This window comes from Labrus mixtus, chromosome 23 (assembly GCF_963584025.1).
Source record: "Labrus mixtus chromosome 23, fLabMix1.1, whole genome shotgun sequence".
Lineage (NCBI taxonomy): Eukaryota > Metazoa > Chordata > Actinopteri > Labriformes > Labridae > Labrus > Labrus mixtus.
In genome coordinates this window covers 8970315-8996085 of record NC_083634.1, presented here as the reverse complement: position 1 = coordinate 8996085, position 25771 = coordinate 8970315, and the positions used below count along the sequence as shown (strand labels likewise).

The window sequence follows — 25771 nt, the reverse complement described above, 5'->3', positions numbered from 1 at the left end:
CGAGTGTTGAAAATGATCTTCTCAAATCTACTGTCGCCCATCACGCATGCGCAGAGTGTACGTGGTGGTTGGCCGTCGGCTGTAGTCTTTGCGGTGTGTTCTAGTGCAAGACGGTAAACCAGTCGTCATCATCTATTTGAACCATCCCGCTAATGTTGGAAATTTAAACCGAACGCGTGCAATAACATCATCGTAATGTGCGTGCCTGTGGAGCAGCCGATCACAACGATTTTGTGGTTGACCGCCCCGGAAAAGGTTGCAGTTGATTATAAGTAGGTACTACTCCTTAACCCCCCCCCCCCCCTCAAAAAAAAAAAATCTCACTCCAATCTTGAATCAATACTTTGCAGCCCTGCATAAAGTACAGTATTTTTCTCTACTCTAGCTACCAAAAGCTAACTGGCTAATAATAGTCACAATGTTAAATCACATTTAAAAAAATCTAAATATGCCAATTGCATAGAAATACATAAAACACCTCAGAGTTTCCATGTATTAAAGTACATTCCTTTATTTTACATTACAAACATATGATATTGAATAGTGATGATTTGGCAGGCAAACGATGAGTGAAAGGAGGGGAGCAGTGAAAGTTTGTGTAGCAAATCAGCTTATTTAGCATTTAAAACACTTTTGAGCTTTTTCAGCCTCAATGAGTTCGTTGTTAGGCACATAAACAAGCTGCAGATTGAACTAATGTCACAGGCAACAGCAGTAACACAAAACCTGACCTATAAAAAAAAAAGGAGGAAAACGTGATCTATTAGGGTGGATTGATGGCCCCTGTGTGTTTTACTCTGAAGGGTTTGACATTTGCTGGACTTTTAAAGCGCAAAGTTCAGCTGAGGTTAAAAAAAACGACAGAAACTAAAGTGTTATCAGTGAAATGTATGATTCTCTTATTTCTTATTTTCTTTGGTAACCTGCTCAAGATTTCAAGTGTGCATAGCTCTTCTGATATGCTACAATAAAACAAAAAGTCTCACAGTGATGTTGTGCATCGATTTACGTTATGAATTGACAGCAAATCAAACAAGTGGTAAACTTAGTTTTCTAAAATAGATATGATATTCCTTTTGTTTGATTCTTACAAAATAGATGACACAATAAGATATAAATAAAGAATGCCTCCTCATAAACTGCTGAACCCAGCTGCTCAAAGCTTAAGCAGCATCCACTTTCCTCTCACAATTAATCTACAATGATGTGAGTCAAGAACAATATAAATACAAAGAGAGGACAAAAAAAAGAACATGGGAAGGGTATAAAAACATGACCTTTCTTCAAAGTGAAACAAGGGCAAAATTCCTGAAGAAAACAGCAAGCAATGGCAAGGATATAACGACTCTATGCTAGCAATTAGCATAGCTTTACTCCAAAATGAGGCAAAAAGCTGATAGAAGCATATTGGTAATTTTGGATCAACACCTGTAACTGGGCAGTATGGACGTGGCAAAGCAGCCAATGAGCACGTACAGGCCTTTTAGGACTGTGGAGTGTTAAATATAACAGTTTGAAAATAGCTAACAGGCTTATTTGGCTGCTGGTGATATTCACAGTCTACACAATCGTGTCTCTATTTGTGAAACTTCGCAGCTTTTGGGAAGTTGCCTCCTTCACGAGGCAGACTTGATCTTCCGTCAGTGTGGGCAGAATACAAAAATATTCAAATGAAATCTGTTCCCGACAGTTTTCCTTCATTAGTTCCACGTTCTGATATAAAATCCCCCGAGGTTTCATTCAGGAGCGTGGGAAAGTCTTGAGGGTTTTTTCGAACGCTCTGCCTGTCACTCGCTCTCCTCCCCTGCTGTCGCGGCCTCCAGAGCAGCAAGAGCCTCTGCCACCATCGAGTCCGTGATGCTGTCTACACATTCTTCCTCTTCCTCATTCCTCGACTCCTCCTCGTCCTCGCTCTTCATCACGGAGATCCCGCTCTCCACGGTGGACACATCTGGATTCTTTGGCAGTCTGCGCTCGTCCCTGGTGTCTGCCGAGGACAGGCTGGTGGTGCTGGTGTGGATGTCCACCGACAGGATGCTACCTTCATCGCCCGTGTCACAGGGGTACTCCGGCGTTCCTCCTACACCCTCGTCTACCTCGTCTGCTGACGGGATTCCACTGTCAATCGTGATGGAGCTGTCCCACCCATTCTTTGTCTGATGGTTTCCTCGCTCACCGTAGCTCCTCTGGTTCTCCTCTATGTTCGGGTACACGGGCACCTGGCTCGGGCCTCTCTCCTGAATCTTCCACCTCGGATCAGGTTGGATGATGTAAACCTCTGGAGGTGGAGCGTTCCCCTGCCTGTCCTTCGCAGGTGAAGGTGCAGCGTGCAGTCTGTGGTTGACGTGGTTGTTGTCAGCCTCCATTTTCAGCGTGCTGTCGTTGGACTTGCTGTAGCCCAGGTTGTGGATGCCCTGCTTCTGTTTGTTGTGGTCGCTGCGAGGGCCTCCCCCTGAGAGGCGGTGTGGATGGTACAGCATGCTGTCTGCGGAGTCCGGCTTCCTCCCATCCACCACCACAGAGGGGTCGTAGATGTAGCTGCAAGAGACAGAGACAGAGACAGATAGAGAACGTATCAAACCACCAGCAAAATATTGTTAAAGAAAATACAAGGATTTGTTGTTTCTTAGAATTTGTTATCTGTAAATATTTTTTTTATCGTCCGTAGATAATCCAAAGTACCCAGAATGATGATCCTTTTAGTCAAAATGTATCTTCATCATTGTATGAAAACAATGATTTACAGATTCTCTATGAAAACGCAGACTCAGCACGGTGAAGTGTTTTGATTTATTGTATTAGCGTCTAATAGCGTTTTAGCTTGGAATCGACTGTACGTTGAAAAACAGTCCTGTTGGATGTAATGTAAACCTGTAGGTCAGTCATATGTTGTACATTCAGATTTATTTAATGTCTCGATAAAGACGTCTAAAGTCAGATAGATCAACTGAATTGATGTCTGTCAGTGTATTTATGAACTTTGGGAAGAGCTAGGCGAGCCACTTCCAGCTTTTATGCCAAGCTAGTTGACTCTCTTCATAGCTGATGCACGTGTAGAAGAGGTATGAATATTTGTATTAGGCTAAATCTTGGGCAAAAAAAAAACAAAGTCTGAACTTGGATGCTAGCTGATGGAATGTGATGCTAAAAAAATGTAACTTACAAGCATTTGTATTGCAACAGAGGAAGCGAATGATACTACATTACCCAAAAGTAATTTAGACTTCAAATTCCTGGAGATATCACTCTACTGTATTTTATGTCAAAATGTGATGCCTCCTGCTGATAGACTGGAAAAAGGTTGTTTTATACTAATGGAAGAATGGAGAAATAAAATAAGAAATGTGCAGCTCATTATTAGCATGAGGCTCAGAATGTATTCTAGATATGCCACTGAGCTCGTCTCATTAAGATGAGTGACAGGGAACATTTTCACTTGAATGCAGAATCAAAATCATGTATTTTAATTTTCTGATAAAGCAGCAGTGATACATTCAGTTTATTGTGTAAATTATAGTCCACACAGATTTCACTTCCTCGTAGGACGATGGAGGTCAACAAAGGTCTGAGACTAATCAACGCTCATTCCAGCTCCACACCTTAAATAGTCCCTTGTCGGCTGTAATGACTGCCTGAACCTCCACTTTGGAGGATTTTATATGTTATCAAAGACACACCTAGACGTGTAGAGGGAGCGTTGGCAGGGGGGCTTTTATTGTGCAGGCAGTGTAACAGGCTGTCAGACATATCCTGCTGCGAGAGCCTCATGTTTTCATCACCTGTCTCTTCTTCCTCTTTCATTTGATTTCTCCTCCACCCTGCAACTCTCCAGGAGCCGCCGCACAAACCTCCTCCTCCCCCTCCTCGTCTTCTTCTCAGCGTCCGTGCAACATAGTCCCTAATCTACGCTCCTTTTGCTCTCGACTTCTCCTTGATTTGAGTGTTTTCCCCTCGAGCTTTTTCCATCTTTTGTCTCACTCCCGCCTCCACTTTCTTTAACTTGTCCTCTAGTTGTTTTCATCCTCTTCTGGCTTGACTTCACACTGCTCAGACTTTGGCAGATAACTTTCACATGTATTGATTTATTCTGGTGAGCAGACATATACACAAACAGCTCCCGCCTACACGTTTATGGCGACAATCTAACACGCACAGGCGGTCACCCTCTGACTTGAGCACCTCTCTCTCAGCCTGCCTCCCTCCCTCTGTTTCCCTGCACAGTGGAAACCCGAGGAAATGAATGTTTTCCATTTCTCTAACTCCTGGGCAGCGCTGATGCTGTGTCCTGGCTGCCAAGGTCAAATTTGCACTTTCAGAAAAAGCCAGACACAAAGAAGGTGTTTTCTTTCTCCAAAGGTCAGTGACTCATAAGGGTGGACAAAAGCGAAAATGAAACTGTGTTTTTATCATCGACAGGAGGCATGCTATCCTATCAGGGCACTCAGTCTAGTCTGAGGACTCAGATTGGTTGCTACAATCTTTCTGTTTTTTTCCTCCTCTGGTGTAGCAGAGTGAGACAAATATGACGAAAGGCACAAAACGCAGCACAATGTGTCATATTTTTTTTTTGTCAGAAACCATGAACAATCACGCAGTGCAAGAAAGCCCGAGCCGCACAAGCCCTTCCAGAGAGGGGGCGTGGTCAGACACAGCTCATGTACATTTAAAGGTACAGACACAGAAACAGCCTGTTCTGAGCAGGGCTGAAATAGAGGGGTTTATAGACATGATCAAATAATGGATCAGAGTGGATTTAGAACAAGAAACTTCACAGACATGTTTTTGGGGAGCTCTGAGACTTATTGAAACTTATTGCAAAGGAGGATTATATGTGACCTTTAAAATGGAATATTAATTATTTTTTTGTATCTTTGGCAGAGAAGGCCCAATAGGTGACTCTGGGGCAGCTTAATTTGCACAAGCGGGCCATACATGTATACATGAGCTGCTCTTTAAAACTAAATGTAGTTGCTTATCTACATTTTCATTGTTGCTCTGTCATTTCTTAGACATTGGCTGCCCTTAAAATGTTTCGATATGTGAAGGAGAAGATTGATATTATTGATTTAATTCTACAGTTTTCTAATTAGCTAACACAATAAAAAAGTTTGCTCGTCGGTAATGTGTGAGTGTCAGCCGAGCTGATACTAAAACTGCTCTGTTGACCCAGTAACCTAAAGGCCCACCCTGTCAAACTCCAAACACCACTAAGCCCAGAAATGTGACACTCCAGACAATTAGGGAGGTATGTGTGTGTGAGTGTGTGTCACAAGCATTCATATGTGTGTCGGTGATATGGGAAAAAAAAAAAAAGGTGTAGAAGGGGGGATTACGACTCTGGTATGCGAGTCACAGCGTGCCCTTTCATTAATCTGCAATCAAAATCTTGTTTCCCGCTCCGATTCTGTCTCGTCTCTGTCCTCGAGAAGCAGAGGGACGTCGAGCCCTGACAACAACGCCATGTCGGCCTTTAATGAAAAGACAGAGCCGCAGAGAAATACAGTAACCAAGGGTGACGGCTATTGGCATATTGACTCCCACGTGAGGTTGAGAGTGCAGACGTATTATAAATGGACCTCTCAGTATCTGCACGAAACAAGACAAGAAATCATTAATGTGGCCGAGGAAACACGGTGGAGCTGCAGATAAGAAATCAAAGGTGAGAGGTTGTTACTGAGGAGGGGGACCACAGTTCTACACAATGATCAGAGGTTTAAGCTAACTGAGGGGCAAGCTAATGCGAACTAATACAACACTCAGACAGATTAAACCAACACTTAGGCTTCGTACAAACGTTGAATCAGCACTTATTAGTTCACTGAATGTTACAGGACTTACAACACTAAAGCTGTGTCCAGACTGAGAGCGAAAACAATATTTGTGTTGCGCATTTTAAATTGATGAAGGTGGGGTCAGATTAAAAAGGACCACAGATATTCACCCCTCCTGTTATGACCACGAAATAAACGCCTTGATTTATTGATTTATTAAATCCACCAGAGAATTCTCTGATTGAAACCAACTACTGATGACTTTAAAAATCGAGGCTGCACTCTGGTTGAATCCCGCAGGTAAACACGATATTCTTTAGATTGAAAAGCTTTTAAACGGACAATCTATAGAATGCTATGTGGGGTAGCAGAGTCTCATGATTCCCCTCCAGCCTCGACGTCAGCTTTTGTTATTGTTTTGATTGAGAGCCCCCTAGTGGCGGTATTTACATACTGTGCATTTAATGGATGGAAACTTTGCTGATAAAACATCATGATGTATATTTGTAAAAAAAGTCATATTTTGTCGACTTCATTTTAAGACGGCAAGAAAGCGACCTTTTTTATTTTTAGATTTTATGTGATAGGAGAGTGGATGGAGTAGTAAACCAGGGAGAGAGAGAAAGAGCGAGACAAAGTGGGGAATGACATGCCGGAAAGGAGCCACAGGTCAGACTTGAGCTGTACTACCCGCTTGGAGGGCTATAGCCTCCCTACATGTGGCGCTTCCTAACTGCTGGGCCATCTGCACCCCAGAAAACAACTTTTACATTTTTGTATTTTGAATGAAGGTTTGAACAGTCATCTCTGATGAATCATCGGTCCAGAGCCCACTAAATGCAACGGAGAGAAGTTGAAAATTCGCCCCCCCATTCAATGTGTATTATTACTGTCTGATTTACTTCTCAAAGCTTGCTGGAATACCCAGAGACCGCCTCTTTTGAACAGCTTTTCTCCCTCGATATGTCAAAATGATTGATACAATGAAATCGCTGATATACTGTTTAGAAAGGGGTGTTGGTCTGTTGAAAGATTTGCCAGGTGGTTGGGTGCAGTGGGTGAACACAGTTGGGAAGTCAAGAAGCCTAAACCCTGATTGGTTGAAGTGACACAGTGTCGAGTGATTCAGTAGATCAAATTAAAATTCTGAATTTACATAAATATACGCTTAATTTTAATTTCCTGCACATGCCCCACTGCTTCTCTGAACACTTGTATAGAGTCACAGCCATGCTAGCTAGCAGCTTTGTGAGGAAACAGCAAATGATCAAAAAACACGACTGTTTACTTATTACAACAAGTCATCAAGGTTTGTATAAGACAGAAAGGTAGCACAGAACTATCAAAATGCAGATTTAGGAACAATTCTCACCTTTTTATCATCCTGCAGCATTGGCACCCCATTTGGCTCGCTGTGTGGTGGAGCTGTGGAACGAGACATTCAAATGAAACTTTGATCACACAAACGCCCGTCAACCAAACGAACTGAATAAACTTGAAAACATGCATGTATCATTTTCAGGCGGTGACATTTTAACAATCAGTGTCTCTGAAAGGCTCATCAAGGAAAGGTTAAAGTTTCACAGATACGTTGACAGAGTCCGAGGCCGCCATCGATCGGCCGCTTCGGGAACCTCTGACATGTGAGTGGTTTTTAAATGAGAGCTTCTCTTGAAGGTTTCAGCTCATCAGTCAAGTTTTAGCTTCGCCCTTGGTCTCTCCTGTTTGGACACGAGGATGAAAATCATGTCTGCCCGAAGCAACGATAAAGATGTTTTTGCCATCCATCACTGCTGTGTGTGTGTGTGTGTGTGTGTGTGACCTTTCTCTCCTGGTGGTGTGTTTCTCTTGGCTTTGGCATTTCATTGCCGGGGTAAATAATTAATCACTGAGTCCTGAATGGGTTTGTCTGCGAGTGGAGGAGAAAGACAGCGACAAAGGTAGAGGACACACGATCTCTTTGTGGAGTGAAAAAAGAAGAGGGATGTGTGCCCACGAGACAGAAACCTTTCTATTCTTAACCGTAACTTTCTGACCCCGCAGGTCCTCCCTTTACTTCTAAGCTGCAACTTTTGACAGAAGGGGAAAAGTACAAAGGACTTCGGCTACAGCTCCAACTCATTACAACTTATTCTACTCTTTTCTTGCCTCAAAAATCCATGAAAACATTTAAAAACAATGACTTATATACTGAAGCTAAAAAGTTTCTACAAAGGATGTTACCCTTTAATAATGTGTCAGTTTAGTACTTCTAAAACTTCTGTCAAATAAGAGCTAAAGCTTCATTTGTCAGGGACAATCTTTAGCAGTGGACAGATGCACATTAAGCACTTATGTATTCATTTAAACTACTTTAGTGTAGATGCTCATCAGACTTATGAAACATGCACATTTCCAATCTTCACACGATTTGAAAAAAGAAAGATTTAATTTTAACTGAGATACTTAGCCACGGAGATGTGAAAAAGTTTATATGGAAATATATATTCTCAAGAATAAAAAAAGTGGGCCCTCTTAAAAGTGTGCATCAACAAGTTAAGGAATAGTAGAGTCTCAGTATGAATGCTCTGATGAAGAAAATCAATCCCGCTGGTAGCATCTTCAGTATTTTACGACAAAGTATTAAGGCCATGTTGAAGAAAAAAAACAACTAAAATGTCTAGATTAAAGTCGTTAATTCGCAATATTGAATTTGAAAATGGATTTAAACGAGGCTATGTTCAAAATGATTATTCTGAAGGTTGTATCAGAAGAACAGTCATCAGCATGAAAGAGGAACCCTCTAAGATATTTCCTCTGCCACAAAGTAAAACTGTCCTCCAAGTCAGTGTGGATCTTTCCTCAGAAAAGCCCGGTATCTTTTCAGGGTCATGATATTTAAGACAATGTTCCAAATGATAAAGTATTTCCTTATTTGTGAAACCTAAACCGAAGTATAACTTCACAAGATGCTCACTGTTCCTCAGTTTTGTACGGATGGCTGCTGCTCTTCTGATATATCGATAGACTCGGACTGGCTGGCTTGTTCAAAGTGTGTTATGTTTTAACAAGCCAGCTGGGATTAGAACTGTAATATAACCTCTTTGGTGGAAATAAAAATTTAGAGAGAAAAGACACTGTCCGCTAAAATAACAACTTTATTCTCGTAAATGTACGTCTTTAATGTCTTTAATTTATGATGATGATTTCTTGAATTTATGACTTTATTCTCGTTAATTTATTACTTTTTTCTCTTGCTATCTGGGAACATTGAGGTTCTTCTTTTTAATCTTTAAATCTCTCCTTTTCCACCCTTAATGTGGCCCTAATACTCCCTCGTAGTATTTGTTTCTGTGGAAAAAAAAAAAAAAAAGGTTCTGAACTTTATTTTATAATAGAAAACCTTTATTTACAGCCTTTCAAAACGCCCCTAAATTCTGGATGGATTTCTGCATATGTACCTTTGAGATTCTACGCTGTGCTTTGTGCACTAAATGTAAAGAACATATGAGCAGAGTGCAGCAGTTTGGTACAATGAGGCATTTGTAAAGGAGTTGGATAACCACTGAGCTTCAGGGCACAGAGCATATCCAGTAGAGAAACAGGGATTTTGCAAAAAACAGGCTGGTAGGATAACGGCATTCTCGATATTTGTTAATAGTTAACAGAAATTCACAGCTGTAGATCAAGAAGCCATTGGTCTTCTTAACTCAAGAGTCTCCATTAGTCGTGCAACAGTTAAGATGCAGTAAGTCCAGGCGACTACAATGTAAGTGGCTTCAGCTATGCTGTGAGACTTAACACATCTCTGTGCAAAGTCCTGACGGGAACGAGCTACACTTAGAAATCCAAAAGAGACATTATTCTAGAGACTTCTCTGAAGAATGAATAAGGGATGAATATATTCTTAATGTGCTAATAAAAAAAGTGATTAAAAAAAGCACACCGCTCTGAAGCGGGCCGGCTGAGTGTTAGCTGATATGACAAATGGCCTCACAGGGAACACAACCTTCATGGCCAGGTCACATTTTTCTTATTTGTGTAAAAAGCAGCAAAGCATGACTTCGCTATCCCAGGGCATCCCAGGAACCGACCTCTTGTCTTTGAGTGCTCTTTTTCTTCACCTACTAGAAACTATCTCTAATGATTTGTCCACGTTTTCCACTCGTTCTGACACATTCACAGCCACTTACAAAAAAAGGACAAGAGGATGTAAGTACTACGCCAAGTGCAATCCAGAGTGACACCGAGGTCCGCTGCTTTAAACAGAGGACCAGGTTATACACCTGATTGCACACGCTGAAGTGTCCCTTATCTTGCAGGAGGGGGCAAAAGAGGAGGTAATTTCCCAGCAGGCATCGGGAACCGTCTTGTTAATGAAGCGCTTGGCTCTCTATCAGCTGATTTTCACAATCAGCAGTCACATTGGAGCAGGTCAATAGTGATCTGATGAGCTTCGACTCAGGTTCATTTCTGCCTCCTCTCTGATTTCTTCTTGTGCTTTATTGTGTCCTGCATTCTTTATAATATGTGTCTGTATTTTTGTTTTAAATAATGTGACTGAGAGTCTTGCTGGGAGCATCCTTGAGTTCATCTGCTGAAGAAAAAGGCACATTTGTTGCAGTAACTAAATTGTTTTGAATTAATGATGAGTGCGAATGACTTTAGTTTCTTTTTGGCAAAATGATTTCACTACAGATTCAAACACTGGAGCAGCACATGGAGCAGTCCGTGTTATGACAGGAGGGTAATTAAGCATGGACTAACTTCAAGTTAGTGGACTCACTCGAGGGCTGCAGCTAGAAACTATTTAATTTTTTTTTTTTAAATAATCTGATCGTTATTACTATACATTTTGGAATAAAATGTCCATAAAAAAACTTGTTGTCACATCTAATCACCAGCAGATGTCTAACTAATCCACCATGCGGTCTATAGTTTGTTATTTTGTACTTAATATTAGACACAAATACAGCAATATGAATATTGATATGTTTAAAGTATATGTGAAACATTGTCAAAAAGTGATGCTTTCAAATCACACGTTGAAGTCCAGCCAATATTTTAAAAGACAGGCGTTAGAAGACAGAGAAAACCGTCCCAGTCTAAGAAGCTGGAGCCATTTTGTTCAAACTTAAACAACTGATCCATCCAATAATAGATCAATCACCTAACTGAGATGTATTTGTTGATTTGTTTCCACAAGTAGGTCTCTATCTCTTTTACATATTACATATATTTAGGCAAAATAATGTATGTGCTGAAACGTGTCTGTTGTTGATCTGTACGCTCTACCCAGATACAACAAACTCTGAAGGACATTTCGCCTGCTGACTTTTCTGTCTCTCTTTAGTCTTGTTCTGGTCGTGCACGTGAAAAATGTTATTACGGTTGAGTGTGCTCCTTTTTTGCTGTTTTAAATGTATAAAATATTCCAAGCTATAAACTGAAGGTATTGGTCTTTAAAGAACAGAGTTCTGTATTATGTAAACTGTTATCTCTTCTTTTGACGTGAGTGCTTCAGAATGTAAATTGAGAATGATAGTAAAGAGAACAGACGTCATAGAGCAGATAACAACGTGAACTTTAGAAGCTTTTGATTTAACCCAAAGTCTTTCTCATGACTTCTCGTGTCAAACCATCAGGAGGATTCAACAAGAACAAAGGATCTATAAACCCAGACCTGCCAATAATCCAGGTAATTGACGGCGATGTAATGAATGCAACACTCTGTATGTGGAAAAAAATAACTTTCCAGCTTGCATAATTATCTGTATTTATTAAAGTGTAGCATAACTGGTTGTTAGTCAGCATGAAAAATTGGATAAAAGTGTGGCTGTTCGGCTCTGGTGGTGAGTAAAAAGAAGTTCTTGTAGAAGAATTGCTCAGGAGTAAGAATTTGTTGCTAAAATAAAGTATTAAATTTATTAACCGAAAATGCACAAAGAAGCAAAAACAAAAGTCCTGCGCAGATTAATAAAAAGCAACTACACTTAACAAACTGAAAGAAACCACAGCGTCACAGCAGGCTGTCACAAACAACAATATTTCCCCCAGACTCCGGCTGAGTCTACTTTTATACTTCTCTTGGCCCCGCCCTAATTGGAGCAAACCATTTCAGGAGTAAAGGGAAGCCAAAGAAACAAAACCCCCCCTGAAACAACAATAAACCATTAGACAGCAACATATCATGAGAATATTTCAAGTGGGAGCTAAAGCATAATATCAACTAACAACAGGAAACATGAAACTTATTTCATTATTATTTATTTCACCTTTTTATGTAGAAACAAAAACACTACACAAACTGAAGGCTCCACTCTGTCCAATCAGGCACAGGTGACCTCACTCAGCCTAATCACTCTACTGGCTGCAGTAAGTGAAGGGGAGGTGGTGGCAGGTGGAAAGGTATGAAGGAACCTTTTCACATAACAGTACTGATGCAAGTTACATAATCACCATTACATGACAACTTCTCTTTGAGTCTTTACATTATTCAATCAAGTTTAAACTTCAAGTTTAAATCCCTCATTGAATCATGTGATGCTTTAGTGTGTTTTTATGTGTTCTTATGTGCTGTCCTGTAAATTTTTGTTTGTATTGTGTTTTTTAGCTCTCTGTGCAAGGCAAATTCCCCTAGGGGCAATAAAGATTTCATTCATCATGTAACTTTGCATAAAGTGCGGCATATTTTTGGTCACTGGCTTTATTTTTACAGTTTTATCTAAAGAAATCCTGTTCAATCAGATAAGAGTTTTTTATTAAGCAAAAGTTACGGTTTAAAATTAATGTTAAATGTAAGATCCATTGTATTTTAACTATTTTATTCCATTGAAGTGGATTAAGTTTAATATATAAATAGAAAAAAATCCATATGTTTTAATGTTTCGCCGACAGAAGTAAACTGTTGTTATATTATATGTAAGGTCTATTTACATTTTGTTGTGTGTTTGTCTGAACAGGCAGACTAATGGTTGGCTGACTATGTCGGAAAAAGTAGTCCTGCACCAGCATGGAGTTGGGTTGCAGATTTGCAAGTCAAAAAGTGTGTGTGGGTTGACTGATGGTATGATTGTATGTGTTGGATGCTTTGGGCTGACAAATCTGCAGCTGCTCAGCAGGAACACACTCAAAGTCTGAGGGGAGAGAGTCCTGCAGGGGGGAGATGACACGGTGCATTTTTAGCCCGAGAAGCTAACAACGCTGCTCCTAGCAACCCTGAGTAACACGCCGATGACATCACTGTATGCCAAGATAACTAAGAGACATTAAAAGTCAAAGACAACTCCTCCTGCAAGTCTGCTTAAAGAAAACGACCGAGCAAACATGACTAATGTGCCGATGTGTGTTCTGGCTCCGATGAGTCTGCATGCAGATGTCATCTCAGTGTGTTTGCAGAGTAAACACTTGGAAGATAAACAATAAAAACACCTTTAAAGTCCTATCATTACGCTTTGTTTGTGATTAATGGATGTCAGAGCTCTTCTCGGTCCTAAATAGAAGTCATTTCATTCCAGTTGAACCTGTAATTGTACTTGAGTATCTACATCGTCCCTTTGTGTATTCTGTTGCTAATGGTTTGGAAAAAGTAGTTCAGTAGTTGCAAAAGTTACATTAACACACGTCTGCCTTTAAATTGTCTTTTAGTGATATGAATAATTTCAGTTCACTTATGTTAGGAAAGCCATAATGTACATGGAATTTTTAAAACATTTCAGAACGACAAAAGGTATTTTTCGACCAAACATTTTAGGAACTATCCACTAGGGAGTTCTGTAAGAACTACACATCAAGATTACTTTTTTATCTTCATTCACACCACCATTGAAGCAGGAGCTAAAAGGGTTCCTCTAAGCAGGGTTCCAGGAACTAAAGTAGTTCAAAGTTCTTGCGGTGCAGGATCAATAAAAAAGGGGGAGGGTTCCAACAGTTCCTAGAACTATAAAAAAAAGTCCCTGTGGTCCAAGAACACTAATAAGAGCAATGCAGACTGGTCTCAAACAGCCTCTGAAGCATCCTGAAGGCTTTATGGAAGTGGCTGCTGACTAAGATTGACATCAGAAAATCAAACTGACCAATCATGTCGTTCCCAGAGGAGCCTACAAAGTCGTAATGAGATCATGGATTCAATCTAAGCATCAAATCACTATCATTCATTCAGATATTGGCCTTTGTTAGCTGGCCATAACAGTGCTTTATCTGCTCAATGTGCCGTTCAATATTTTATATATTGCTCCGGATTTATTTTTTTACGACTGGGAAGATCGGAGGACGATTACTGAAGGGCAGAGATATTTCAGTGCCTGCAGCTTTGGCCGGGCTCCAGTTTTTTTTGGTGAGTTTTCCTCAGAGGAAATTGAAACATTTCATCTTGGAGACACAGGTGTAATAAAAGTGAGATTGCTCTGGAGTGTCCCCTAAATGCGGACGGGAATTGAAATCCAGGGGAAACCCAAGGAAGTGGCAGTCAGAGCTATTTCAGAATGATGGCTTAGGGGGTAAAATGTTATCCAGAAAGATAGGTCTTAAAATATTCTCCCTGTGAACAGAGCCTGGGTGAAGTTCATTCACTTATAAAGAGTTTTGTTTAAAAAAAACAGGGTTCTGCGGGTATGGCAACTAAAGATTTGACTTAACATGTCAAGATGGCGACATGTGTGGATTAAGTGGCCCCTCTCTGTCCCTAAAGAATGGTGCTTTTCTGTTTTTTCTATTATGTTCTTTGTGTGGAAGTGTGTCATGTTTGTCGTTTTTGTCTTCATATGTACACAAGTACAATCGTCAGTTACACATTTTACACACTGGCAGATCACCATCACAAATGGAGACACTGCAGGAGCATGGATTACTTCGACGGCCTGCGACAACGGGCTCAAATGCTGCCCCCCTCTGCAAAGAGGAGACGCCATAAACAGTTCAAAAGGCAGCAGAAGAGGGGCAAGCACGGAGGTACCTGGGCTAGGCTAGTGGCTAACAAATCGGCCGGCTATCCCGACCATTCTCCTGACTAAAGTAAGATTCCTAGACAATAAATTGGATCACATACAACTGCTACGAGCTGCCTAGTACAATGTGAGTTATTGTTTTGTTTTGTTTTTACTTAAACGTGGCTAACTGACAACATACTGGAAGTGAGCCATCCAACTTGAGTGACTAATGTGCCACTGAGTGGACGGAGCGCTTGTTTAAGGAGGAAAGACCAGAGGTGGTGAAGTCTGTATTTACATCAGTGAAGCTTGGTGTCGGGGTGCTGTGCTGGTAAACGTAAACATTGTTCACCTCTGTCGGAGTTTAGATCAAGTGCCGACCTTTCGATGAGGGATTTTACAGCGATTCTGTCGGCCTTTGTTTATATATCCCCAACCCACACAGACAGGAATGATGCACTTTTTGAACTGTATCAGACTAGAAGTGAAGAGCAGACAGCCCACCAGAAGGTTTCAGCTGATGATTATAACCACTCAGATCTCAAGACTGTATTTCCAAAAGTACAACAACATGTTGACTTTCCAAGAAGAGGAAACAACACCCTTGACTAGGTTTACACCATACACAAAGGAGAATACAAGGCATCCCCTCCCCCCATTGGGCTCTCTGACCACGTTACTGTTGTGATAAAACCAGCATACAGACTGAAAGTGAAACTCACCAAACCGGTTCAGAAGCAGAGATGTGGGGCCAGAGGGGGCCACCTCTGAACTCAAGGAGTGCTTTGCACCACAGACTGGAAGATGTTTAAGTAGGCAGCAACATACAAAAATCAGACAGACATTGATGAATACACAAACAATGTCACCACATACATCAGAAAATGCATTGAGGTTGTGACCCATACCAGAACCATCACTACCAAAGCTTATGGCTTTCGCAGATACAGACCAGCTCCTAGGTCCAAAAGGCTTAGACTGCCAGGGGAACTGGCACCTTGAGGTCCTATCTCTTCACACTCACAATATGCCATCCGTACCGTGCCTAAGCACACTTCATCCCTAAAGTCCATTTCGTTTGACTAGCCCTGGCACGCTTGGAAGCCTGGGTACACATAGTGCACAGCCTTCAGTATTGAGAAATCCTGCAGTGTTCTGGCTGTATCTGACATAAATGACTTAAAATAAGCCTCAAAGTCAGTAAAGTAGCGGTCTTGTTCTCTGTGTTGACCTCAGATGTGCAGACACAGACATGACTATACGTCCCTGTCTTGTAAACTAAGCACGCTTCATAATTATGTTAACTCATTCATGTGTTGTATAACGACATTGTGTCGAGGTAACCATGCTCAGCTGTCTGCAGCCAGTCTGAAGAAAACACTCTCCACCATCAACACCGGCAAGACTGCTGGTCCGGACAACATTCCTGGTTGTATGCTAAATGTCTGCACACTCTACATCCTTCTTAAATGACTATTCCCTTGTCACACTAACCCTGATCCTCAATAAGTGCTTTGTAAGGCTAGTCAAATCCAAATCCATCCTCCCCACAACCCTAGACCCCTTCCAGTTTGCAAACCGAGCCAACCGGTCCACTGAAGATGTTCTCTCTCCACCCAGCGCTCACCCACCTAGACACCAAAGTGAGAATGCTGTTCATAGATGTCAGCTCAGCATTTAATACCGTCATACCACAGCAGCAGAGCTTTAAACTGGACCGACTGGCCCTCAACCACTCCTGATGTTATTGGTTGCTGGACTTCCTCAGTGAGAAGTCACAAGCAGTACTGCTCAACATATAAATCCAAATCACACTGTGTTTGGTACTGAGGAGATGTAGACGTAAAGGTACCCTGTAGTTGTTTCAATACCTATTCACAAGGTTTACTGTTGGTCTAATACACATTCCTGCTAGTACTTTCACAATCATCCTCTGAACTACATGTGGCATTAACATGCAAGATGCAAAGAAATTATCTTACAAAGGCAGCAAAGAAGAAAACAGTAACACCAAAATCTGCCGTTCAAGTACTAACCGTAGATGGACAGAAAAAAAGCCCTTTAGTGCAAAACACAGAATGTAAACCAATAAAATCTTTTACATTCAAATTTAAAAAAAAACTGACAGAGCACCTGTAATATAAAAAAATTGAAAAGAGAAAGTTTCTCTTCGCTCTGCTACTTTCATACCACCTCAAGACACAAAAAAGCATCAACACCTTCTTAACACAATCTTCCCTATTTGTCACACATCTGATACCAGTTGTTCTTGTTATGTCCTTGTATGATTGAAATCTATCCAACCATTTCTGTATCAACTGAGGGTTTGAGTTGCTGGTCTAAACATTGTACATACCAACGTTATAAAACTAAATACAGGTAGATGATCTTCACAGACAAAAACAAATAGCTTGAGTAATGGTAGAGGCTCGTGATGGTTCACAAAAATCTGTCTTATATTATGTTCTGACAGTCATTGAATGCACATTCAGAGAGCTGTTGCCTAAGGTGTAGGTATGAATGTTTCTCTGTACGATATACAGTCAACTTTTTAACAAAGGAGTCGGCTCTTTTACAGATGAAACCCTCTTGGTGCAACGTAGCTCGGTCATCTAATAGAGTGTAATACAAGTTGGTTTATGTAAGCCATGTGTTGTAATATAAAGTCATGATTTATACCCTAGCAACCAGTGTGTGTGTGTGTGTGTGTGTGTGTGTGTGTGTGTGTGTGTGTGTGTGTGTGTGTGTGTGTGTGCAGAGGGACGTATGAAGTTCCTTTGGGTTACATGGGAGGGATGTGGTGAAAAAAAAGTGGGCTAACAGGTCTGTTGTTGTCCATTATTGGTGGCCAGCATAGTGTCCAAAATGTTTTTTTATTGGGTCGATTAGTGCACTATATCGCCCCCTATAGAGAACTCCCTATCCAGGAGGTAGGGAGTTAGTGTGTGTGTGATTTCAGAAAGAAACCAGTTCTGATTTGATGATTTGCAGAGGCAACCAATAAATAAAATGGAACAACACACTTTTTGAAAAATTGTCATTTTTTTTGGGGGGGGGGGGGGGGGGGGGTTCATTCTATTTTTTTCTTTTATTGATCACGTAGCCCAATTAAAACATCAGATGATATTATAAAGCCCAGTATGTGTGTGTGTGTGTGTGTGTGTGTGTGTGTGTGTGTGTGTGTGAGTCTGTGTGTGTGTGTGTCTGTTTGTGTGCATATTAATATGATGTGTTGTGTCCAAACACTCCTCTTAGATGGCCTTGGGTTACAGTCTGATATAAACAAGCCCTGTTTCCTCTCTTTTCACCCAGCAGCCCGCACTATCAATACACTCCCTTCCTCGCTCGCAGAGCAAACAGACCTGCTGCTGTTTTCCTCCCATGATCCTCCTGACCCATGAGCTCTGAATCGCACTTTAGCAGGTAAACAAGAGCCAGAATAGTGCACTTTAGATGATGAAGAGACGGAGCTGTAGTGGTGAATAAAAGGGGGTAAACTACGTCTTCATCTTGTTCTTAATCAGACAAATCTTCAAATATGGACATTAAACACATAGAGAGACACAGTTTGGTATTTAAGCTTGTTAAATGACTTATGATTATTTTGATTGTCCAAACCGTTCAGTCCTTAAACTATTAATTTCTATGGATGAATCTATTGTTTTACAGATTAAAAAATGTTTAAAAAAAAAAAAAAAAAAAACAGCCTATATATTATGTGGTGGCTATAGTTCTGTTGAAATCTTTACACATAATTTTGTGAAAGTGGGACTAAGAGACCTTGACAAAAATATCAAATTGACTAATTTACAAGTCAGAAATGTCAAAAATATAGCATTCCTTTGTTTTCTATACAAAATGAATGTTCAAAAATAACAAAACTTAAAAGAAACAAAGCTGTTCACTAAAGTCGGGAAAGTCTAAAAAAATAAATCTAGAAGGAAAAGTCCAGGTCTAAGATCGTCCTGATGTAAACTAGACATGAATGTATTACGACATAATTACTTATTTTTCCCCGTATCCCAGTCTGCTTTTATGCCATACTACACTTCTCTTAAACGTTATGGTATGTAAAGGATCAGAATTTCTCCGCTGCTACACAACATCACATCCTTTAATTTACAAAATCTATTTCCAAGTCCATTAATGATAGAAAAAAGGATGAACGAATCAGTAGTATATGTTTGTAAACGGTGTTCCAATGAAATACATGAAGCTACATTTCTGTGAGTCATAACTGATGAAAAACTGATCTGGAAACCCCACACTATAAAGATTGTAAATGTGTTGGTGTTTTGAACAATGCAAAGGATAGTTTGGATTCTGCTCCGTGGTCAGAAAAGAGCGATCAGACTTAATTTAAAAAGTCAACTCACACGCACTACATTACAATGAATGTGTAAAAGTTATGGGAATTGATTAATTTATTCAGTAAATGATTGTATTTGATTGTTTCTGTAGCTTTTGTTGATTTATTTTTGAGTTGTGAAAGAAAGAGAAAACACCGGGTTAGCCATCTGATTGTGCTTTTCTTCTTCCTGCTCCTCTTTGTTCACGGACAGTGAATACGTATTATGAGAAAATATTTCATGTTGAGTGTAATGGGATTTGAATCATATGAAACGAGCAAATAAAACAAATATGAATGTCAACAGCAGCATTTGTTTGCTGGAGTTCTCTTGTTCACATCCTGTTTGAGTCATGCAGACTGGCTGCAGAGCAAACTGGCCCCACAGCAAATATGATTTGCATACATTTAAAATGGTTGTGTTTTCTAATAGGCTGGAAAATGGGCAGAGTCCGCCTTTAAAGTAAAAACAAAGCGCTCCTTAGCATCCTGTCCTGTGTATGTAAACTGCCATGATGATGACTGCGAGCCTCACCCACCTGCAGCTAAAAGAAAACAGGTCAGAAATCCTTCATGGCGGTTTAAGAGACACATTGATGTATGATGGCTGACGTTAACATGATAGACATGACGGGTTTAAGCTCAGGGATAAAGTTCTGGAGAACACAAGAGTTCACTGAGTCTACATGTTAGATGTGCAAACATAGCTCAAGGCCGTGAACATGAGTTCTGCCTAACTGATTCAAGACCACTCCTCCTCCTCTTCATCCCAACAAAGAACAAATGCCCCCAATATCAGCCCATCCGCTCACTCATTAACTTCACCTGCACACGTGATGTGTTCAGGGAATGGAGGAAATGTTTTTTTTTAATTCCAGTCCTGCATGGTGTAAACACTTTGTTTGACAATCTGCAACATTTAATAACGAGGTTCAGTTCTGTGTTTATAACAGAAACAAACACTTAATAAGCAGAATAAACTTTGTCATGAATTAAGTCTAAACAGGCTTGAACAACTCATCATTTATGACTAAAGATCAACTGAAAATGATATGACAACCTTTCGGATGAAATGTTAATATTTAGAGTCACTTCAATGCTAAAAAAAAAAGCTTTTTAAATGAGAAGATTTGTTTATTTTCTTTGTGCTACACACACCATTAGCTGAATTAAATTATGACAGGACATTTTGGTTTACAATAATTTACAGTGTGAGTAATTTAAAACTCTTAATATCTAGCCTATGCTATTTTTCCCTTTTTTTTTTTTTTTTACAATAAAAAATGATCACACTGTATTCCTCCACCAGAAGTATGAAAGATGCAAAAATAAATGTAAACACTTTTGGATCATCTGACGTAATAACAACCTTATATAACAACATCATTTTGTAAATATAAAGATGCCTCTTGTGTTTTCAATGGCAATAGTAATGCCAATGTTAACAGCTCTGCAAAGTCCTGTGTAGGCTATTCATATGAAAAGTAACCTTTACTAGCCGATGCAGTGCAGCAGGTGTAACAGGTGTTCACTCACGTCTCCGTGTAACAGCTGCTATAGGCTACATATAGGGCTGCTCATATTTTAAGATGTAGCCTACACCTTTTCATATAAAGTTAAATTCAGGATATTTTTTTATGCAGCTACGAAAATATCCATCCTCAAACTTCACAAGGCTTTATTGTGAAGTATTTTAAGTTTGTGTTGTATAAAGTTTTATTTAAAAAATGGTTTGTTTTTCAAAGCGGGTAGCCGCCATATGGCTGACATCACCACTCACCGTCCACCTGTTGTAGTGGATGACCGTCGAAGCTGCTCTATCTTATTTTAATACGCTACTGCACCAAAAACACTCATAGCGCTACTTAATTATAGTTTTAAACCGTGTTTTTCATGTTATCAATGAACAAAGACAAGCAACAGTAACCAAATGTTGTTTCAACTTACCTGTTGCGCTAAGCGAAGGTGTGGCACTTTGCCCTAGGTATCAAAAAGGCACGGATAACTTCAGCTGTCATTTAAGTTGTTCACTTCCGGTCCTTTACTGAGCAAAAAAAAATTAATAAAACAGATGGAAAATAAAAGGCTTTTCCAACGCCTTCAGCTTGATGTGACTTTGTGTCTTCGGTTTGAAAAGTTGTGGTGAATCGTTGAGAAGAGTTCCCCCCCCTCGGTGACTCCACAGTCCCATGTCTCCTGTTTGAACAGCCGACTGCTGATGGGTAGTTACTGTGGGAGACTAGGAGACAGTTGTCAAGGTTACACAATGACAAACATTTGCTTCCTGTCACTACTTTCAAAGTAAAATCAAAGAACTCAATATTGTTAAAATAAAATTCGGAATAAACAACAGTCCTTCTATTTGTCTTTTGATGCTTCAAACACAAGTTAATTGTCATGTTACTGCTAAAAAGCATTTGTTTTCTCCTGATAATGATTGAAAGTAACTTTTATTCAATAAATGAAACCATCAATGATGTCACATCATGATTTTTACATATAGCCGGTTTAACAAAAACTTCTGTTTGCATTTAGATATGTCCTGTTGATAGTCTACCTGACTTTTCTTCTTTAATGATAGTCTAAAGGTAAAATGCTTTTTGGTGTGCAGACTTTTTACTGACTTAGCCGACCACAAGTGGCCACTGGGCCAAAACAAAGCAAGACTGATTCAAAGTACAATACTTGGATATGAACAAAGCTGGTGCACACTGTTTTGTCTTACTTTCCTAAATCAGTGTTTTGCTGATGTACCCGGGGATCTCTAAAATAGATAGGTATATTTTAGATTTCTTTCATGTTTAAGATTAACAGTATTCGTTTTTCTTTTATCTATGTTAGCTGTCACCTTTAGATAATTTAATACCCACACAAATTTAAAAATGCAATAGACCTAATACAGATTCTGATTCCTGTGGATCAGAACCATAGAGCGGAAATATGAATGGACGAAGCCTGAGTGACGTCACTTATCTGTTACAGCAGCCGCCATACTGGAAGTCCTGTCTCAACCTAACTTTCAATCAACCTGACGACAGGCTAAGAGCCGGAGCTGAGGCGGGTTTTAAGCACTCATTTTTCAACACCGGAGGTTGCCACTTGGTCAGGACCCAGCAAAGGGTCACTAGATGATTAAAAAACATCATAGAAAATATATTTTGAACACGCAGTAATTTTTCTGTCTTTTGAAATGTAGGCTACATAAAAATAAAAACTCTCAATACATTAACCACTGAATACTCCTACATACAAAAGTCTGAGACACACATGCTCTTAAACAACAACTATTCAGAGGAAAGGGATCACATTCAATTCTATTGATGATTGTCTTTAATACTGGCAAAGTAACTTGATTCAAGATTTACTTTCATTAGCATTTATAATTCAACAAGATACAATATTAGACTTTAACATCCCTGACTTCCTGTTTGAACCTTGCAACCTGTTGTGCAGCTTGACTCAGCTTAACCTGACCTGCCTCCTCACAGTCACTATGTTGATCATATGACTGGGATGTGATTAGAGCGGGGTCACCCCTCAACACTTGCTTTCCCCATAAGAAAACTTAGTTCTATAGCTCAGGACAGGGAAAAAAAAAAAATACAATTAAAACACTGAGAATGAGTCACTAATTCTGAGTCTAATCCAACATTTACACGGAATATGTTCAATTTATACACACACAAAGACATTTTTGTTTTACTTTTAACAGTGCAGGGACAGGCCTGTTTTTTATTTCTTCACAGATACACATAATTACTCTGCAAGGATGACACACAACTGAAGAACCAGTTTAGGTGTTTACAGACACACGAGTAAGTTGATCCTTGGAGGGGTCAGATACAGAAATCAACAGTGCATTAAGTAGAGCATGAATGTTGGTGGTGGCCTTATTTAGCTCCTTTGTTCTTGAAATTTCACAGTAAAAGTACCTGGAATTCTTATTTAACAGCAAAATAGGAGTAATTACTCATTAGACTGCCATCGGTTTATGTAAAAATTTGTTTTTGTATGTATTAATGATGTAGGTAGGTTTTTTCAGATACTTTTCTTTTTAGAAAAATTTGAAAATCATTGAGTAACGCTGGACTGGAGATATTTTTCTGCTCTTAAGTTGACAGGAAAAGCTAACACTGTGACACAAAACATGACAACAATGTGACACGAGAAATGCAAAATAGAGCCCTTCCAGACTTTTTCAAAGTCATGATTGGTCAGTGGTGCCTCATAAATGCCTTCCAACTTTGTCAGTCACTCTACTGTTGCCCCCCCCCCCCCCCCCCCCCCCCCCCCTCACTCTTTTCCAAACACAGCTTCTTAAAAGGACCTGAATAAAACTGTGACTCAGAACAAAGACAGTTTCTAAAAGATACAATAAAAGAACAGGTTTATCTATTCAATAAAAACAGCCAGCTTACAGGTTAGCTTAGCACAAATTTATATTTAGATTAAACCTCTGATGAACCACAGCTCTACACTTTACAAGTTATGATTTAAATTAGTGCGCTTAAGAAGTGGTAATCACATTTTTTTTAACCTTTCGATAAAGCCAGAGTTGCTTTCCCAAGCTTACAGTCTTTAAGCTAAGCTAAGCTAATCATGTCCTTGCTGTTGCTTATTCCACAAATTCAATTAAATAAATATTGAAGGTAAAGCTAAGTGGTGTTGGCCTTAGTTTAGCTTAGCATAAAGATTTGAACTAGGAGAGGCAGTCCACAAAAGCCAATGTTGCTAGCTATAACGTCAACTTGGTTAGTCATTTATGTTATTTTTAATGAACAGAAAACGTTATTGACTGGCCCAAGTGTAGAATTTAGCAAATGTGAGAATGGTATCAATCGTCTCATCCTGCTCTCTAGACAGCTAAAAAGGGACTTTCCAAAACGTTAAACAGGTCCACAAATAAAAAGAATGAGCTACAACCAGGTGATGGTTAGCATAGCTTTAAGAGTGGAAACAAGGGTAAACAGTCTAATATGGTCACTGTAGCTGCCTAAACCTGATCCTTTGTATTCAAACTATGACTGTGCAAAATCAGTTATTGGGCTTAAGAGATGCTAATGGGACTAAGCTTTGTTTTTTTATTTGCACTAGTTGTTTCCCCATCTTAATAAGTAGACTTTTGCATAATTGTAATGGTAGGAGAAAATTCAAATGACATTTTTGAGATCTGAAAGTACATTCTCTCCTATGTCACCTTTAACTTTGAGGCTCACTGTATTTTTTCATCCACTGTTAACATGTTTTATCACTTAAAGCACCAAAACAGCAGCTCAATGGAACATTTGGTTAGATTGTTTTCAGCTGGGGCTCAGTTGGTAGAGTTGGTCATCTCTCAGGTTGGGGGTTAGATCCCCAGCTCCTGCAGTCAGACATCCGATGTGTCCTTGGGCAAGACACTTAAACCCCAAGTTGCTCCCGCTGCTTTGTTGACGGCGTATGAATGAGATGACTTTACATAGCAACCTCTGCCATCAGTGTGTGAATGGAAGTGAATAGGTAGGTGAGACCTCAGTGTAAAAGTGCTTTGAGGAGTCAGAAGACTATTTACATTTTTTTCTGCTGTTCCAGGGATCAAGGTTTTACTTTAACCTTGCAAAAGCAAAACAACAGCAACTAAATAAAAACCTTCAGGTGGCCGACAGTGATTACAGCGAAACATTAACTTTGTCCTTTCGACCTCTCACTTCTTCTGACACAACAAGAAATAATTTGAATATTTCTCTTGGGTGTGCATAACCTTGCCCTAAATCTTTATGTTTGACACCTTTTGTCATTCTAGAGGCTCTTCATACCAAGGCCAATGACTTTGAATATTTGACTTTAGCAGTGACGTGCGATTTGACGAAAAGATAAATGGACTTTGGTCTGTACTGAGTCATAGCTGGACTGGTGCCTCAAACTCATCTTGAATCATTGTCAAAAATCAAAAGAGAAAGAAAAACCCTTATGGGTAAAGGATGAATCACTGGACTTAACATTTTGTGCACAGCAGCATTAAAATCGCATTTTCTTCACCATATTTTATTTTCTCTTTGGTCCTGTCCTCTTGAACCAATCAGAGGCAAACAGCTCTTCTAACATCCCATACAGTATATCCTTCTGTTCACCTGAAATCAAACAGAGCACTGGAGAAACCGTCCTGTATCAGTGTTTATCTCCTCCCAGCATGCTTCACATGAATTAGGTCAGGGCTTGATGGTAGTTATCTCTCCAAACTGGGGATCTTGCATTGAGAAAATCAGGGAAACATGGCGAAAGAACACAAGATAAAAGAGACGTTTTTTAGCTGTTGTGTTTCAGTGACTGGATTTGTTATAACTTACCTCACAGATAAGGAATTGCACTTTTTGAATGTACTCTGTCTGTGAGCGGCCTGAAATTGATGTGAATTCCCTGCGCAAACAAACAATATTTGGTTAAAGGCTTTTAGTAAGTCAAACAACCAGAGGAGGAGCTTTTGAGCTTATCCTGAACAGGGTTATACTTAAATTTCAGCTGCCAGAAAGGTTAAAGTGTTTGGAGTTATCTCCCCTGTCAAAGAAGAAAACAGGGGGGAGGGGAAGTGGGTGAATATGTGTGAGTCACAGGCTTCCCCATCGCTGAAAAATACAGGTTACAGATGGAAAAAATCCTTGATGACAAAAAGAGGGCCCTGGTTTAAAGAGTGAACGCAGCTGACAATGAAGCGGCTATTTTCAGGCTGTGTAAATAAGAGTCAATGCCATAATGTACCTACTGTAGGA

The 25771-nt window shown here is 39.9% G+C and overlaps 1 protein-coding gene across 1 annotated transcript; it reads right to left on the bottom strand.

Moving 5' to 3' along the window:
• Positions 1 to 495: 495 nt before the first annotated feature.
• On the bottom strand, positions 496 to 21250 carry zgc:194930 (uncharacterized protein LOC557813 homolog). The gene is made up of 3 exons (XM_061031003.1): positions 20973 to 21250; positions 7144 to 7196; positions 496 to 2538 (listed from the first exon to the last, which is right to left on the bottom strand). Exons 2-3 carry the CDS (start codon positions 7173 to 7175, stop codon positions 1788 to 1790), a joined length of 783 nt encoding a protein of 260 aa, XP_060886986.1. The 5' UTR covers positions 7176 to 7196; positions 20973 to 21250; the 3' UTR covers positions 496 to 1787.
• Positions 21251 to 25771: the final 4521 nt, after the last annotated feature.

What these genes read in the sequence shown, in the direction of transcription:
- zgc:194930 (XM_061031003.1), bottom strand. Translation starts at nt 7,175, where the DNA reads ATGGGGTGCCAATGCTGCAGGATGATAAAAAG. An exon ending in TGCTGCAGGATGATAAAAAG is followed by an intron (nt 2,539 to 7,143) that starts GTGAGAATTGTT and finishes TGTCTCTTGCAG; the next exon opens with CTACATCTACGACCCCTCTG.